This window comes from Cryptosporidium ryanae (genome assembly GCF_009792415.1).
Source record: "Cryptosporidium ryanae isolate 45019 chromosome Unknown contig_17, whole genome shotgun sequence".
Classification (NCBI taxonomy): Eukaryota; Apicomplexa; class Conoidasida; order Eucoccidiorida; family Cryptosporidiidae; genus Cryptosporidium; species Cryptosporidium ryanae.
The window spans coordinates 155,512-170,606 of NW_027125568.1; the positions used below are offsets into that span (position 1 = coordinate 155,512).

Genomic DNA, 15,095 nt, shown 5'->3' on the forward strand with positions numbered 1-15,095 from the left:
GAAAATATATATAAATTAATTAATTTAATTTTAACGAGGTAATTTATGTTGGAATTGTACCACCCTTTGAAATATACAAAACTAACTGATCGCCAACTCTGAGTTGTAGTGGGCTGTATCTGTCGTGTTGTAATCCTTTTCTTTTGAGTGCAGATATTATTGCAAAATTACTCGGAACAACGGATATATCGATTCCAAAGTGTTCTTTAGAGTTATTTAATTCTCCTGGTTTAGTAGCTTTATATGTAATTTTATATGTAATTATGTCGGTTCCTGCATACTCTGTATATAAAAGTTCCATTTGCGGTGAAAAAATTGGAACATTGAATAAGTCTCTTAGTTCTTTGTTCTGACTATTTACCGGTCTCCAATCTGACTCTGAAGAATACATATCCTCAATTTCGCATTTCTCTGAGGTAATTTCTTCGAAAATCAATTTTTGGAACTTGATAGAGTCAAGATCAACAATGCCGAATGAATTACTCATATTTATTGCAATTTCAATTCTATCTCCAACATTTAAACTAGATTTAGTGGTTGTATGAGCAACTGCAACTTCTTCACAGTGAGATCTAGAAATATCTTTGTATGCCCACTGTATCCTTTTTGTTCCCATAGCTCTCGTGTCAAATTTATAAGATGAGGTATAAATGGCTCCCATAAGGGAGAAAATACCTGAATTTTTTTTGCTTATTGGCTGAAAAATTGAGTTTGATCGATTTTTACGAGATATATTATTCATTTCTTCCATTAAAGCTGACTTGTATTTAAAGTTGTATGAAAGTGTTGACGATTTGTTTAAACAACCTTTCAATACTTTGGCATATAAAACTCTATCTACTCTAACACTCCCTCCAACTGTTAATACTGGTTGAATTGTAACTGTCGCGTGCTCCAATTCAATATTGTCCGAGTAGCATTCAATAAATTTTTTGTCTATTGAACTCCCATACTTTTTGTTTAGAAAATTAGCAATTGTAAGTAACCAATGAGGACAAACCAAGAAACAGGATATTAGAGTTTCATCGAGTATAAATGGCAGAAATACGTCAATTATACCTGGGCTTAAAAATGGCATATGGTTTCTCTTGTTCCCAAAAATTTTGAATAATTTACTTTTAACCTCAATTTCTCTTATTTTGGGTTTATTTTCAACTAAGACCTCTACAATATTGTTACTGTCATTATTAGTACTTTTATTTTCTATAATACTTTCAAGATTCTCTGAGGATTCCCTACTTTCGAGTTCAAATCTCATTCCATAAGTTATAACGTCAAAGAGATTATTCTTTGTAGTAGGTATTAAATCATTGTTCTTAATTTTTGAAGAGTAGTTTTCGCATACAGATTTTTCTTCTTTACTGTCTAGTGATTCGAATATATAGTTTTTATCACTTATGTTGTCAAGGACTTCAAACTCGGAGTAAACATTTTCATTTGAACCTGCTTTTGATAAGTAATGTATCACACCACATGTAGTAACAATTCTTGAAGATATCTTAGCCAAAGTATCAGACACAGGATCTTCAATGAATTGATTTGGTATACCCTGAAGCGAGGCCACTTTTGAAGTCACACTACTAGTTAAATCAAAGTCTGAAAATGATTTTGTGAGAGGTTGTATAAAATTAGACCCTTTTTTGTTCAGAATATCCTTTGTATCAACATCATATGCCGGTGTATTTCCCATGTTCGCATTTAATTTTGGTATATAAACGGAAACATTAATATTCTAGAAACGGTTCTTCATTTCCTTATAAATTAGACCTTGCATAAATAACCAACCACAACAGGCGGGATGTGTGGGGAAGTAATAACCTCATTTATTAGAATTTGCAATATTAGTAGTAATCTGGATATTCTGAATACGTTTGACAAAAATACCAATCTATTAGAAATGAAATTGAAACAAAGCCGGTTTATTAGATATAATATCTATTATAAATAACTAATGTGTATATCAAATTTGATTTCAAGTGTGTTTAAAAGAGTAATCATTAAAAAAATTACCTTTATTGCTTCGTTTTTTTAAATCCCGCTATTCTAAAACAAGCTAACTTTTTCATTAAATTCAAAAATTATACTTCTACAAATTAAGATAATATTTTTCTTAGCTGTCATAACGTGTTATTAAATGACAAATTTTAATAACAGTAATGGAAGTAATGTTAAATTCCCTGTTGGCGTGGGTTGCGAAGGCGTGAATATTGAGGAAGGAAAACAATCCTCTAATATAAATGTTGATGAGCAGAAGATTATCGAACAAAGAAGAGCAGTGTTGAGAACTATACTAGAACCTGCAGCTATTGAGCGTCTGAATAGAATAGCACTTGTTAAGCCAGATAGAGTTATTCAAATAGAAGACTATATTCTAAGAACCGCTCGTTCAAGTGGATTTTCACAAAATAGGAAGTTGCAGGAAAACGAGCTAGTTAATATATTATCCAGAATTAATGAATCAAATGAGAAAAAATCAAAAATAACAATTTATAGAAGGGGATTATTTGAAGACGATGATGAGATGGATTTATAGTTAATAGTCTGATGTGACTTATAAACTTAAATTATAAGAGAGACGAATTATAAGTATGTATTTTTAATTATTTCTATTTGTTTGATAAATACCACTAAATAAAGCAATAACCTCTTTTTGTTTTTTTACATCCTTCTCTCGGACTTCTTTACTTCGTATATTTTCATAATTATCAATCTTTTCATATTTAGAACTAACACTGTTTTCGGGTTTTCTGCTAGTTTTATAGCCTTCTGGTCCCCATTTATTTGTACTTGTTGAGATGAAAGTTTTTGGTTGTTTCGAGATAATTTCACTCTGTAGGAAATATTTTCCATTTGATTTGATTGTCTGACTTTTTTCATGAAATTTCCGCTCAGATTTGTCTACGTTGCAAAAGTATTGTGTTGCCCTTGGCATTATTTCAGAAACGAATTCATTGAAATTCTCTGATTTCTGATTTGTATGCCCCAATTGCACAATTGGAGTTGATTTTTGATTAGAGTCGGAAAAGTTCTCTATAAAATCAATGCTGTTGGCAGTCGCTTCATTTTTTGTTTTCTTTCTTGAAAGATTAGTTTTATTTATTTTAGATAGATATTCATTAGAGAGTCTGTATTCATTCACAAAATTGTCGAGGAACAGAAGATTTTTATCAACACTTATTTCTTCACAAGAAGCATCATATGGGAGAATAAAACTCAATAAATTGAAGAATTTGTCATCGCTAATGTTAGGGTGGCTGTTTTTGAATTCTTTGTTAAGTAATAGAAGTGAAATGAATTCGCTATTTCTTTGGCTTATTAAACTAAGTGGGTATTTTAGACACTCTGAAATAATATCATTATATATGTTGTTCATTTTATTTAAATACATTTCTTTTTCTTCAATCTTGGAATTTGTAACCTTGTTTGAAACCAATATTGCATTAGAATAACATTTCATTATTGCAGAAATAATTATTGATATTGTTTCCCATGATGTTTGAACTTTTACATTAGATAAATCTAATTCAGGTTCTTTATTAAATGTTTTAATGTCGTTTTGGAATAATTTCAAGCTTCCTTTAAAATACATAAATGTTTTTGAAAGAAGTCTAGTTGAATTGTAAATAACTTCAAGTGACTTAATGTCGCATATTCCACTTGGATCAATTGATCCATATTCACCAATAACCCATATTGCCAAATTACAAAGAGTTTCAGGTGATTTATCCAAATTGTTTTCAAGAATCCTAGAAAATATAGTTGTTGCCTCATTTCTAAATTTCGAATCTTCTAATTCATCTCCAGTTGGGCCTTCTGCAATTATCTGTGCGACGTTGTTTGCTTTATTTCTTCCAATATTATCACCAGATAATTCAAATAGTTTAATCATTGTATTTAGGTACCAAGAATATGTTGGTGAAAACATTTCACTTAGTAAAATGATGTTTTTGACCAAGTCATCTCTAAAATGACTATCTTTTGAGGAAATTAAATTACGAATAAGTTTTGAAATAACAAATTCTATATTTTGTGGATTAGTCATTTTACACAATAGATCAAGCGTACATCTCCTTAAAGTTTCATCTTTATCTTCAAGACAATCTATTACAACCATTTGGTGTGGTATTGCATATGATGGGTCTATTTTAGTTATCTTTGTGAGACATTTTATTCCAATGTATTTCAGATAGTTAACACCAGAATTTAAAAGCTTTGAAACAATTTCAGTAATTTGATCCAGTAAATCCCTTTTAGTATTAATCGACGTTATAGCTTTTGTACAAGAGTCAAATATTGCAAATGAAATGTTGCAGGAATTGTTTACAGACTTGATGTTAGGATTCAATGAAGAAAAAACCATTGACTTACCGTTGTATGCTGGCATAGATATAGATAATTCGACCTTTTTTGTAGTATTATAAATAATTTCGTAAATTTGATCAGCGACATTTTTGTCAAATACAACAAGATCGGACAATATTTCTAAGACTTTAATTTGAGTCCATGGTGCAGGAACGCAATGGTATTCATAACCTTTTGGAATATTATTTTCAATGACTTGTTTTAAATTGGCGATCATATATGGGATTAGTGACAAACACAATTTCGGATGGTAGGTATTTATTTTATCTACTAAGCAAAGAGTAGAATTAACAACACCTATATCAATATCACAAAGACCTCTTCTCAATAAATCATTGTTTTCATCAATAATTGTTGGTTTTAATTCTATTACCTTTAAAAATAGTAAATATGTCTTTCTTCTGATAATTGGAGTTTGATGTGATAGCAATTTTACTAATAATTCTTCTATTGATGACAGGATCTCAGTATTAAGCAAGTAAGGTAAACTTGACAATGCAGATATAATGTCAAGCTGATTTCTGCTAGAAAGATCCCTCTGTAATGTATTAATAAGTAGTACTATTAATTCATTGTCTCTATTAAAAAAAATACAACATGCCAAATATCCTATCCTTTTAGCCAGTGCATTCTTTTCATTCGTCATTTTAATTGCATGAATGTAAGCAAATGAAGCGTCATGCCCCAACATTTCTATGTAAATAGCTCTAATCATGTATTCACGTAGCCTAACAGACGAAATAGAATGTTCCTGCATTTTTAACTGCAACATTGTTAATTCATTCATAATGATGTTATCCTCTTCGTATTTTGAACGACACTCGCCAATAGATTTAACTAAATCGAAGAGTTGTCTTGATGAAAAAGAATCAACATATTGCATCTTATTGTACATACACAAGTTAAAAAAGGTAACGGTTTTATATATGTAAATTTGATGGTTTAGTTAATAAATTAATAATTTAAGAAAATTATAGTATAACAATAATGTGAATAGCTCAATTCAAATTCATGTAATTTTATATGTTTAACCCTGAATAAAGTTTTATTCAACCACACATTTAGCAACGAATTCCAAATGCACCATAACAATGTATGGTTTAAGCGCCATTTTACCCACACTATTTTTTTAGGCTTTAAAATTTTAATTATTATTAATTCGAAGGCTTCTCATATGCACTTATAATAAGTGAAGTTTGTTTAACAAGTCATCATATTAGTTCAGAAGTCTTTAATCATATGAACTGACTGAAAATTTGACCTTTTATTTCCAATAGTATTCAACTTTAACTAATTGTATTTTTAATCTATTAAATATTTGCAAGTGTAATACTTTTTCTCGTTTTATTATGTATATTGAGGAAATTGTTTTAGATGGGTTTAAGTCCTATCAGAAAAGAACTGTTATTGGGAGATTTAATCCAAAATTTAATGCGATAACGGGATTTAATGGAAGTGGTAAATCAAATATTTTAGATTCGATTTGCTTTGTTCTTGGTATAACAAATTTATCGCAAATACGTATCAATAAATTAGAAGAGCTAATATATAAATCTGGTCAAGCAGGAATAAACAAGGCTTCGGTTTCAATTATTTTCAATAATGAGGACAAATCCAATTCCTCTCCACTATATAGGGATTTGGACAAAATAACGGTAACAAGACAAATTGCAACTGGAGGAAGAAATAGATATTTAATAAATGGAACAGTTGTTAAGCCGATGGATGTTACCAATTTTTTTCATTCCGTGCAGTTGAATGTTAATAGTTCACATTTTTTAATTATGCAAGGAAGAATAACAAAGGTAATTAATATGAAGCCGAAAGAACTACTTTCAATGATTGAGGAAGCTGCAGGAACAAGAATGTATGAAACTAAGAAACAACAAAGTTTAAAATTGATTGAAAAAAAAAATAGCAAATTGAATGAGATAAATAGAATGCTAGAAGAAGATATTATCCCTAAATTTGAGAGAATAAAAAAAGAGAAGACTGATTACTTAAAGTGGGCAAGTATCAATGAAGAAGTTGAACTTTATGAACGTCTATGTACTCTACACCAATTTAAACAAATATTGAATGAGACTAATTCACTTGAATTGAATTTAGAGAATATGAAAACTGAGTTGAATAATTTTGTGAATGAAGTTGATTATTTAAATAATAAGATATCTAGCATTCAAAAAATTATTGACGAAGAAGAAAACAAAATGTCTTCAAAATGGTCAACCCCACTTAGAGATTGCAAAGAAAGAATATCTTATATTGAATCTAATGTTAACATGACACAAGTTCAATTAAATGAATTGAATACTGATCTTAAAGATGAAGAGAATATATTTGTCGATATGACAAAACAACAAAAGGAAATTCAAGAAAAACTATGTTCTGAAAAAACCGAGAAAAATGAGAATAATCAATCAAATGAATTTATTATGGTAGAAAAAAGGCTAAAAGATCTTAAAGAATTATTAGAAAATTCGAAAAAAATTCTACAAAGGATACGTACAGGTTGTGATTCTGGTTCCAAAGATTCAGAACAAAAGTCACTGCGACAATCTTTATTTGATACTCAAAAGGAATTAAATAATATTTCTGTAGAGGAAAAAAAAATTAAATTAAAAATAGAGGATATGGAAAGAACTCTTAAACCTTTAAAAAACAAAATATCGAAATGTAATTCTAATAATAAACAAAAAAATTTAAACAGGGATGAATATAACCAACTAAAGGCACACGTTGAGAAGTTGCAAGCTGATATAAATAGAATGAAGGGAGATGCAGAATTGTTTGAAAAGTATAGTTTTGAAAGAAAAAGGTTGAAGATTGATAATGATTCTCTTGAAATCCAGCTTCAACCAATTGAAATGTTTATTAGAAATATTCAATGTATCTATGATTCAGGAACTAATAGAGAATTAGCTGTTCAGACACACATTAATAGTGTAGATATGTTTTTTTCTGAAAGTTTAAGTAAAACTAAAGTTAAAGGGTCTGTGTTCGAATTATTTTATTATAATGACTCCAAGTATTCAACTGCATTGGAAATGGTTGCTGGGGGAAGACTTTACAATATGGTAGTTGAGAATAGTGAAATAGGAAAAAAACTATTAAATAGTGGTTTGATAAAGAAAAGGGTTACTTTAATTCCACTGGATAAAATTATTGATCCTTCAATATCAGAAGCAACTCTTAAACACGCCAGGAAACTGACAAATTGTAATGGTGACAATGACCTTCGAGTTGTTAGTCCAATGAACTTGATAAAATTTAATGAGGAGCTTCTTCCAGCAATGAAATATTGTTTTGGGCATACAATTATTTGTGAAAATGAAAGTTTTGCAAAAAATATCACATTTAATCCTGATATAGCAGTAAGGACGGTGACATTAAAAGGTGATATTTACGATCCGAGTGGAACATTGTCCGGGGGTTCGGCTGCGAGTAATAATAGGAGTATTCTTGAAACATATAAAGAATACAACGATCTTAGGTTGAAAATATTAAATAATAATAAAAGAATTGAAGAAATAGAAAAGAATCTTTTGCCTAATTTAAACAAATCCGCAGAAGGCTATCGCCATTCATTGAGACAACTAGAAATAGACAATCACCAATTGAAATTAATCGAAGAGAGGCTTGAGAAAGAGAATGAATATTCAACAGAAGCGGTAATAGATAACATTAAAAAGGAAATTGAAGCACTGAAAATTGATTTAACAAACTGTGAAAGCAAGAGTGACGAATTAATTCGAAATAAAGTGAGATTAGAAAAAGAAATAAAAGAATTTGAATATAATAAGGGCTCACGTGAACAAGAAATAGAAGATAACATAGAAGGCTACAAAAAAGAAATAAAGGAATTGACAGTTATACATCAAAACTTGGAAAAAGTAACCTTTTCTTCAAGAATTGAAAAAGAAGTATTAAGTAAAGAATTGGAACATTTGAATGAAAATATTGATAAAAAAAGAATAATTATTGATGAAATTAAAAAAAGCTTATTTTATCAAAATTCAAAGTTGAATGAACTTCAAGGTGAACTAAAAGATGCGAATGATTCGTTATTAAAATTACAAAAAGAAATAGAATCAAGTAATGATATTATTAAAGACAATAGAACTGAATTAAAGAGAATAGGTAAAGCAATTTCAAAAAAACAAATAGAAATAACCAAAATTTCTCACGAAATATCAACTTTAAATCAAAACTTAACAAAAAAAAATAAGGTCAAAGATTCAATGGTGAGGCAATTTGAATGGCTTCACGATAATAACTTTACGGAAAAATTCGACTTGGAATCACACAAATATAAAGATTGTATTAACAAATTGGAAGAATTACAGAGAGAAAAAGACAATATTTCAAAAAATATCAATAGAAGAGCTTTAAATATATACGAAAAGGTGAATACTGAATGCAATGAATTAATTAATAAGAGAGATATAGTCACTAAAGACAAAGACAAAATTGAAGATGTTATAAATGACTTGGATCAAAAGAAGAAACAGGCGCTTGAAAATACATGGAAAGCAGTAAATGTTTCTTTTGGATCAATATTTAGCACATTACTACCAAATGCGAATGCAGAACTTGTACAATCAATTGATCCGGAAGATGAATCCAATGATTTATATGGTCTGGAATTCAAAGTTGAGCTGGGAGGCGTTTGGAAAAAATCACTTACTGAACTTAGTGGAGGCCAAAGATCCCTTCTTGCGCTTTCACTTGTATTAGCAATGCTTAGATTCAAACCTGCCCCAGTATATATTTTAGACGAAATAGATTCTGCACTTGATCTTGGTCACACACAAAATATTGGTAAAATGATTAAAAATCATTTCCCAAATTCTCAGTTTATTATTGTATCTTTAAAAGAGGGAATGTTTAACAATGCAAATGTTTTATTTCGAACAGAACTTATACACGGTGTTTCTACAGTTAATAGATTTGAAAATAACAAACTAGAAGATTTTGATGATGAAAATCAAAACATAAATAAAGTTGTGAAGGATATATACATTAAAGAGAAGACCAATGTAAAAATACGCAGAAGGGCTTAAATATATATATATATATATATATATATATATATATAATTCGTGTTTTGTCAACAAGTAATTATTAAGTAGAATTTCTAATAGTAATAACATATATAAATGTAAATTACCGCGAAAGATCACTTTTCTTCTCTAAAAACATGCATATAAATTTGCTTATATAGTTGAAATATTAATATATTTTATTAGATTAGAATAATTCATATTTGTGATTCAACAAATAGTGTTCCTCTTGAGAATTTTTGAAGTAATGAATAAAAATAAGTTATTTTTTCTAATATTATCTGTTATATTTAATTTTTATGATAATTTAGAAATACCTGTATACGGAGATATTAGTGAGCTTGGGTATTATTATATTAGGGTGTTTGTTGGACATCCAATTACACAGGTTCAGACATTATTAATAGATACAGGCAGCTCTTTAACTAGTTTTTCATGCAGTGATTGTGTGGAATGTGGGATTCACGAACATGGGACTTTTAATATTTCTTTATCACACTCGCAAGTATTGGAATGCAATATAAACTTTAGTAGAAATGTGAAAAACAACAGTATAATTGAAAGGTGTAATTGCAGTGAAGAGGGAAAGTGCATTTATAACGTAGAATATTCTGAAGGAAGTAGATTATCTGGGTATTTTATTGAAGATTTCGTTGAGTTTGAAAGCACTTCATCAATTAATAGATGGGGTAGAGTTCGAAAAAGGGATAAGAATAGATTAGTTATTGGTTGCAATTTATTTGAACAAAAACTATTTAAGTATCAAAAGGCAACCGGAATAATGGGATTGGGAAATTTTAAAAAAGTAGATTATTTGAATTCTGTTGTACAAAACATATTTAAGAATAGATCATTGGAGAGAAATGGAGCTAAAGAAGTAATATCAATTCAACTAAATAAAAAAGGTGGTAAATTGGTTTTTGGATATAATGTAAATAATGGATTTAATGATGATCTATTTGAGTTAAAATCAATTCAAAAATGCTGCGATGAAGAGAGATATTGTGGGTATATAAATAGTATTAAAATTAATGGTTATAGAATAACGAAAAATAAATCACCAAAAAACAATTTATTCAAAGGAATTTTTGATACAGGAACAACTGTTACAGTTTTACCCTCTATTATATACAATAATCTAATTAATCAGATATTAAACTCTGTCATAAAAATGTACCCTTATATATCTGGATATGACTACATGGATGGAACAACATGTTGGAAAATATCAAATAAAATTTCTATAGATGTGTTCCCAAACTTGGAACTGGAATTCATTAAAAATATCAAAGAAGATAAATTTGAATATTCAACAGTTATTTGGACCTCAAATTCTTATTTGTTTATTAACGAAATAGTAGATTCTGAAAGTAAAATTTATTGCTTAGGAATAGTAAGTGATTACAGAAAAGAATATTCAACTTACAATGATTATCATAACACAAAAAACCATCAAAATGAAATAATATTAGGAGCAACTTTCTTTGTTGATAGAGAAATCACATTATTTTTGAATGAAGAACGTATTATGATTGGGGGTATTGATATTGATACCTCTGATATTTCTAAAAAACATTTGCTAAGAAGTTATCTAAATACCGAGAAAAAAAATACAAAAGTTAGTATATCTAGTCTAAATTTACAAAAAGTACAACAAATAAATGCCGAAGAATACAATTCAAAAAATAAACAAATTTTAAAATCATTAGAGAATAAATCAAGAAACACAAGTAACTTTTTAATTGTTATTTTACTATTTAATCCAATTCTATTGATATTCATCAAAAGAATGGTATCAGAGAGAAAAACAAATTCAATAAAGTAATATTCGGAATCAAATTAAGTGATATTAATTTAGAATTTTTTAATAAGTATATTGTAAAACAACACACATATTGTCTCAAAAAAAATTGTAGGTTGAAGTTATATATATCAACATCATAATAGGAGAATGTATAGACAAAATACAGCAGCAATATTAGATGTACTAGTGTAAGTTGAGACAGTTGTTATAATGCGTATAATTTAATATCATAGTAATACTTCATACAACACGAAGATAAATAAAATTACAAAATATCTTTTTTTATAACATTGGGGCGCATTAGTTTTTTAAATACAAGAGCAATATTGAAGTTTTCGACACACAAATAAAAATTATTTTATTCGTGTTACTGTCTCTGCTATATTTTTTCAATGTAAATTAAATAACAAAAGTAAATTTGCTTTTTGAAAACATGCATAAAAGGAAAGCAACAGATAACTCGGTTTGTGCCAATAGCATGATTATACATGAACAAATTATGAAGGATAATAATTGCAATAGAGATAGGACAAAAAAGCTAACGATCTTTTCATGTATTGTTTTCACAGTTTTTTTGTTTCTGAGACATCGAATGATTCTCCAAAAAACTTATAAAGAACAAAAAATGTCTCTCTTTAGTGAAACTGCTTTTTACTATTCTTTTTACGAGGAAATAGTTAACTCATCAGGAAATATTTTCATTACTATAATGGATAAAATGATTTTTGATAGAAGAACGGAATATCCAGATACTATAAATTCAATTTCTAGATTTAACATTTATCAGGAAATTTTTTTGGGAATAGCATACAGATTAATAAAAAATTTGTCTTTTGGAGCCAAGTATTTAGTTTCAGTATTGAATTCAATAATATTTGAAAAATATTCTCTTAAAAAACTTTTCCTAATAAATATTGATTATGAGTTCGGATACCAAAACTCTTTTATTTCACCATTCAATTTTTATTATTACTCTATAAATACAATTCTTGGTGTTGGAATGGGTTTTTTGTGTGGAACAAGTACTTATATTTCTGATGGTTCTTATAAAAGTGGTCTTGTTTGTATTGGATTTTTATTTGGAAATTTTCAGTCAAGACTCCTTTCTAGAATTTCAAGTTTACCTCTAAGAGAAAATTTTGCATTGCCTGTGATTTGGATAAATAACTTTATATTTATCTCTATTTTGAAACAGGAAACTGAAGAAACAAATAAGAAATGGTTTTTGTTTTTCTTAACCTCTTTAATTCAACTTGAATTTTGGCAATTCTCGGTTTTCGTGATATCAATTCAAATGATTTCAGTTTTTACAATTTATTTACTTGGTTATGAATACAATACTTTTGAATTAAAACTTATGAAAATGATAAAAATACACCTTTTTTCTTTGGCATGCTCATACTTATTTCACTTTTTCAACAATTATATCTTGTTTTCCTCTGCAATGTCAGTTGGTATTTCTATATTCTTGTCAATTACAACAACTCGTCTGTTTTTGAAGCTTAATAAAAACGGCAAATTTTCCATAATTAATTCCCTTTGCATTGGTTTATTTTCTTTGTTAATATTCATTTTTATAAATAAAATTATATCTCCATTTTCGAACGACGATACACATGTTTATGATATGTTAAAGTCTCTACTTTTAGGTAAAGAATTTTCAAATTTTGATACAATGATTTACAAAATGGGTGGTTCAGAATTTTCTTGGATAAATAAACAACAACTGAAGATGGTATACAATTCAGGGGTATTATACTTTTTTTTACCGAATGTTTTAATAATTTCGTTGATGGTTGTTATAGAGTTACTCAAGTGTATTTTTAATTCGAATAACTGCAATTCCAGAAAGGAAAGTTTGGAACTAGATGATTTTATGTTAATTGACGAAACAAAGAATTTTTATGACAACATTTCTTTGCAATCGTTCTCTTCAGACTCTTCAATTCGCTCTTCTTCCACATCATCTTCTCCAAAGTCTATAACGATGTCAGCTAGTGACTGGAAAAGTTGCAACGAATATTTAATTGAACAAGATTATTCCGCTATTAAAAGGAATGTTAAAAAAAATACGCTGGATAGATCTTTAACCGTCAATGATATAGACATTGCCCTTGAAGTACAAGAAGTTAAGCCCAAAACATATGTAATTTATTTATTCATTCAAACGATTTTTTTTTGCATTCTAGCAATTACAATTTCAAGATTAAGAGTTTTAGCGATACCATATATTTCCGTATTTTCAAGTTTGTTGGCTTCTAGATCATATTTATGTTTCATAAGGGATTATTACAAAAATATATACTCAAGAATATTTAATACGAAATCAGCAGATTGTTCAAATTATCAAATAGCAAAAACTAAAAGGGGTAATTTTTCAGTGAAATTGATATTTAAGTTATTTTCATTATTATTTTCATTATTTATGCTATTATTTTCATTCTTGAAATTTCCATTGAGTGAAATAAAATCGGGGTTGGTATCAGAAAACAATTCTTCCTCATCAAAATCTAGATTGGTTGATTGGATAAATTTGAATTTACCAGATGGAACTCCAATACTTGCAGATATGGTTGTTAGTTCGACTTTAAGGTTGATGACAAATGCAAAGATAGTTACTCACCCGCAGTATGAAAATATCAAAATAAGAAAAAGAACTCAATTTATTTATTCAATTTCTGCCTGTATCCCAATTAGAGAACTTTATGAATCAATGGACGAAATTTACAAGACGGAATATCTACTATTAAGCATTTATAGATGTGCTACCCCAATCAATAAAGACGGGACTATAACAGTCATTGATGTTACTGAATACCTCGATAATATTAGGCATAGGTGTAATAATCAAGAGAATATATTCCAAAGAACATGTTGGAGAATTCAACTTGATAACAGTTCAAGATATTTTGAACTTATATATAGAAATGCTCAATATTCAATTTACAGAAGAATTAAAAGAACTGAAATAGGTGTGGATCTAGTAAACTCATATAGTGAATATGATATGCTAAACAATTACTCACAATTTTCTTATACTAGGAAGTTGTTAGATTGGTCTGAGACTTGGAAACCTTGGATAGTTGACAATTGCATAGAAAACGATCCGTTTTGTCCTCAGAACATAGTTGATTACGCAAGAATGATAATAGATATTTACAATTTAATTGAAGTATCAAAACTTATTTATGAAAGGGCAATATCATTGTATCCAAAAAATAGCTACGTAATTTATAATTATGCAGAATTTCTTGATTATGATTTGGGTGGAGATTCAGAATTGATAAAAAAATATTATATTAAATCAATTGAACTCATAACTATAGATAAGACAACAACAGAATCAATAAAAACAGCGATCCTTGACACTAGTTTAGGTACTGTTGATATGAATCCAGGGTTCATCCTAAAAATGATTATAGGATTTATTCTCTATAACGAACAGATAAATGGTAGAAGCGAAAATAGTTTAGTTTATTCAATTGAGTTAATTGTTGAGAATGAAACAATTAAAAATATAGCATTAAATCTAGACAGAATTGTAAAAAATGATATAATAAAATATTTGAATGACAAGATTGTAGATATAAATTATGATATGTGTTTAAGTAATTTGGCATACAACATTTGTATGATTTCCTCATATTTAAAGTCAATAGAAATGGAGAATAGGCAAGTATTAATTAGACAGAAAAAATACCCAATTTGGCTAATAAATACAATTTATTCAAGATTATGGAGAATTTCAAATGAAATTGATCCAAACAATGCTTGTATTGTTAAATATTGGAGTTTGTTTAATAGAAATACTAATAAAAGAAACCTAGATTATTTACATGATTTCTTTTTGAAATAAAAGTAAAAAA

The 15,095-nt window shown here is 28.3% G+C and overlaps 6 protein-coding genes across 6 annotated transcripts; 4 read left to right on the forward strand and 2 right to left on the reverse strand.

Annotated features, from left to right (window-relative positions):
- Positions 1–43: 43 nt before the first annotated feature.
- On the reverse strand, positions 44–1,690 carry FG386_000791 (uncharacterized protein; the record flags this gene model as incomplete). The annotated part of the gene is made up of 1 exon (XM_067340135.1): positions 44–1,690. One exon carries the CDS (start codon positions 1,688–1,690, stop codon positions 44–46), a length of 1,647 nt encoding a protein of 548 aa, XP_067195943.1.
- A 444-nt stretch (positions 1,691–2,134) lies between these two features.
- FG386_000793 (double-stranded DNA-binding domain) lies at positions 2,135–2,533 on the forward strand (the record flags this gene model as incomplete). Its single annotated transcript, XM_067340137.1, has 1 exon — positions 2,135–2,533. The coding sequence occupies one exon, from the start codon at positions 2,135–2,137 to the stop codon at positions 2,531–2,533; it is 399 nt and encodes a 132-aa protein (XP_067195945.1).
- A 63-nt stretch (positions 2,534–2,596) lies between these two features.
- Positions 2,597–5,245, reverse strand: FG386_000794 (uncharacterized protein; the record flags this gene model as incomplete). The annotated part of the gene is made up of 1 exon (XM_067340138.1): positions 2,597–5,245. The coding sequence occupies one exon, from the start codon at positions 5,243–5,245 to the stop codon at positions 2,597–2,599; it is 2,649 nt and encodes an 882-aa protein (XP_067195946.1).
- Positions 5,246–5,711: 466 nt separating this feature from the next.
- FG386_000795 (SMC2 protein) lies at positions 5,712–9,425 on the forward strand (the record flags this gene model as incomplete). Its single annotated transcript, XM_067340139.1, has 1 exon — positions 5,712–9,425. One exon carries the CDS (start codon positions 5,712–5,714, stop codon positions 9,423–9,425), a length of 3,714 nt encoding a protein of 1,237 aa, XP_067195947.1.
- Positions 9,426–9,672: 247 nt separating this feature from the next.
- FG386_000796 (uncharacterized protein) lies at positions 9,673–11,250 on the forward strand (the record flags this gene model as incomplete). Its single annotated transcript, XM_067340140.1, has 1 exon — positions 9,673–11,250. One exon carries the CDS (start codon positions 9,673–9,675, stop codon positions 11,248–11,250), a length of 1,578 nt encoding a protein of 525 aa, XP_067195948.1.
- Positions 11,251–11,662: 412 nt separating this feature from the next.
- On the forward strand, positions 11,663–15,085 carry FG386_000797 (uncharacterized protein; the record flags this gene model as incomplete). The annotated part of the gene is made up of 1 exon (XM_067340141.1): positions 11,663–15,085. The coding sequence occupies one exon, from the start codon at positions 11,663–11,665 to the stop codon at positions 15,083–15,085; it is 3,423 nt and encodes a 1,140-aa protein (XP_067195949.1).
- Between the last annotated feature and the right edge of the window lie 10 nt (positions 15,086–15,095).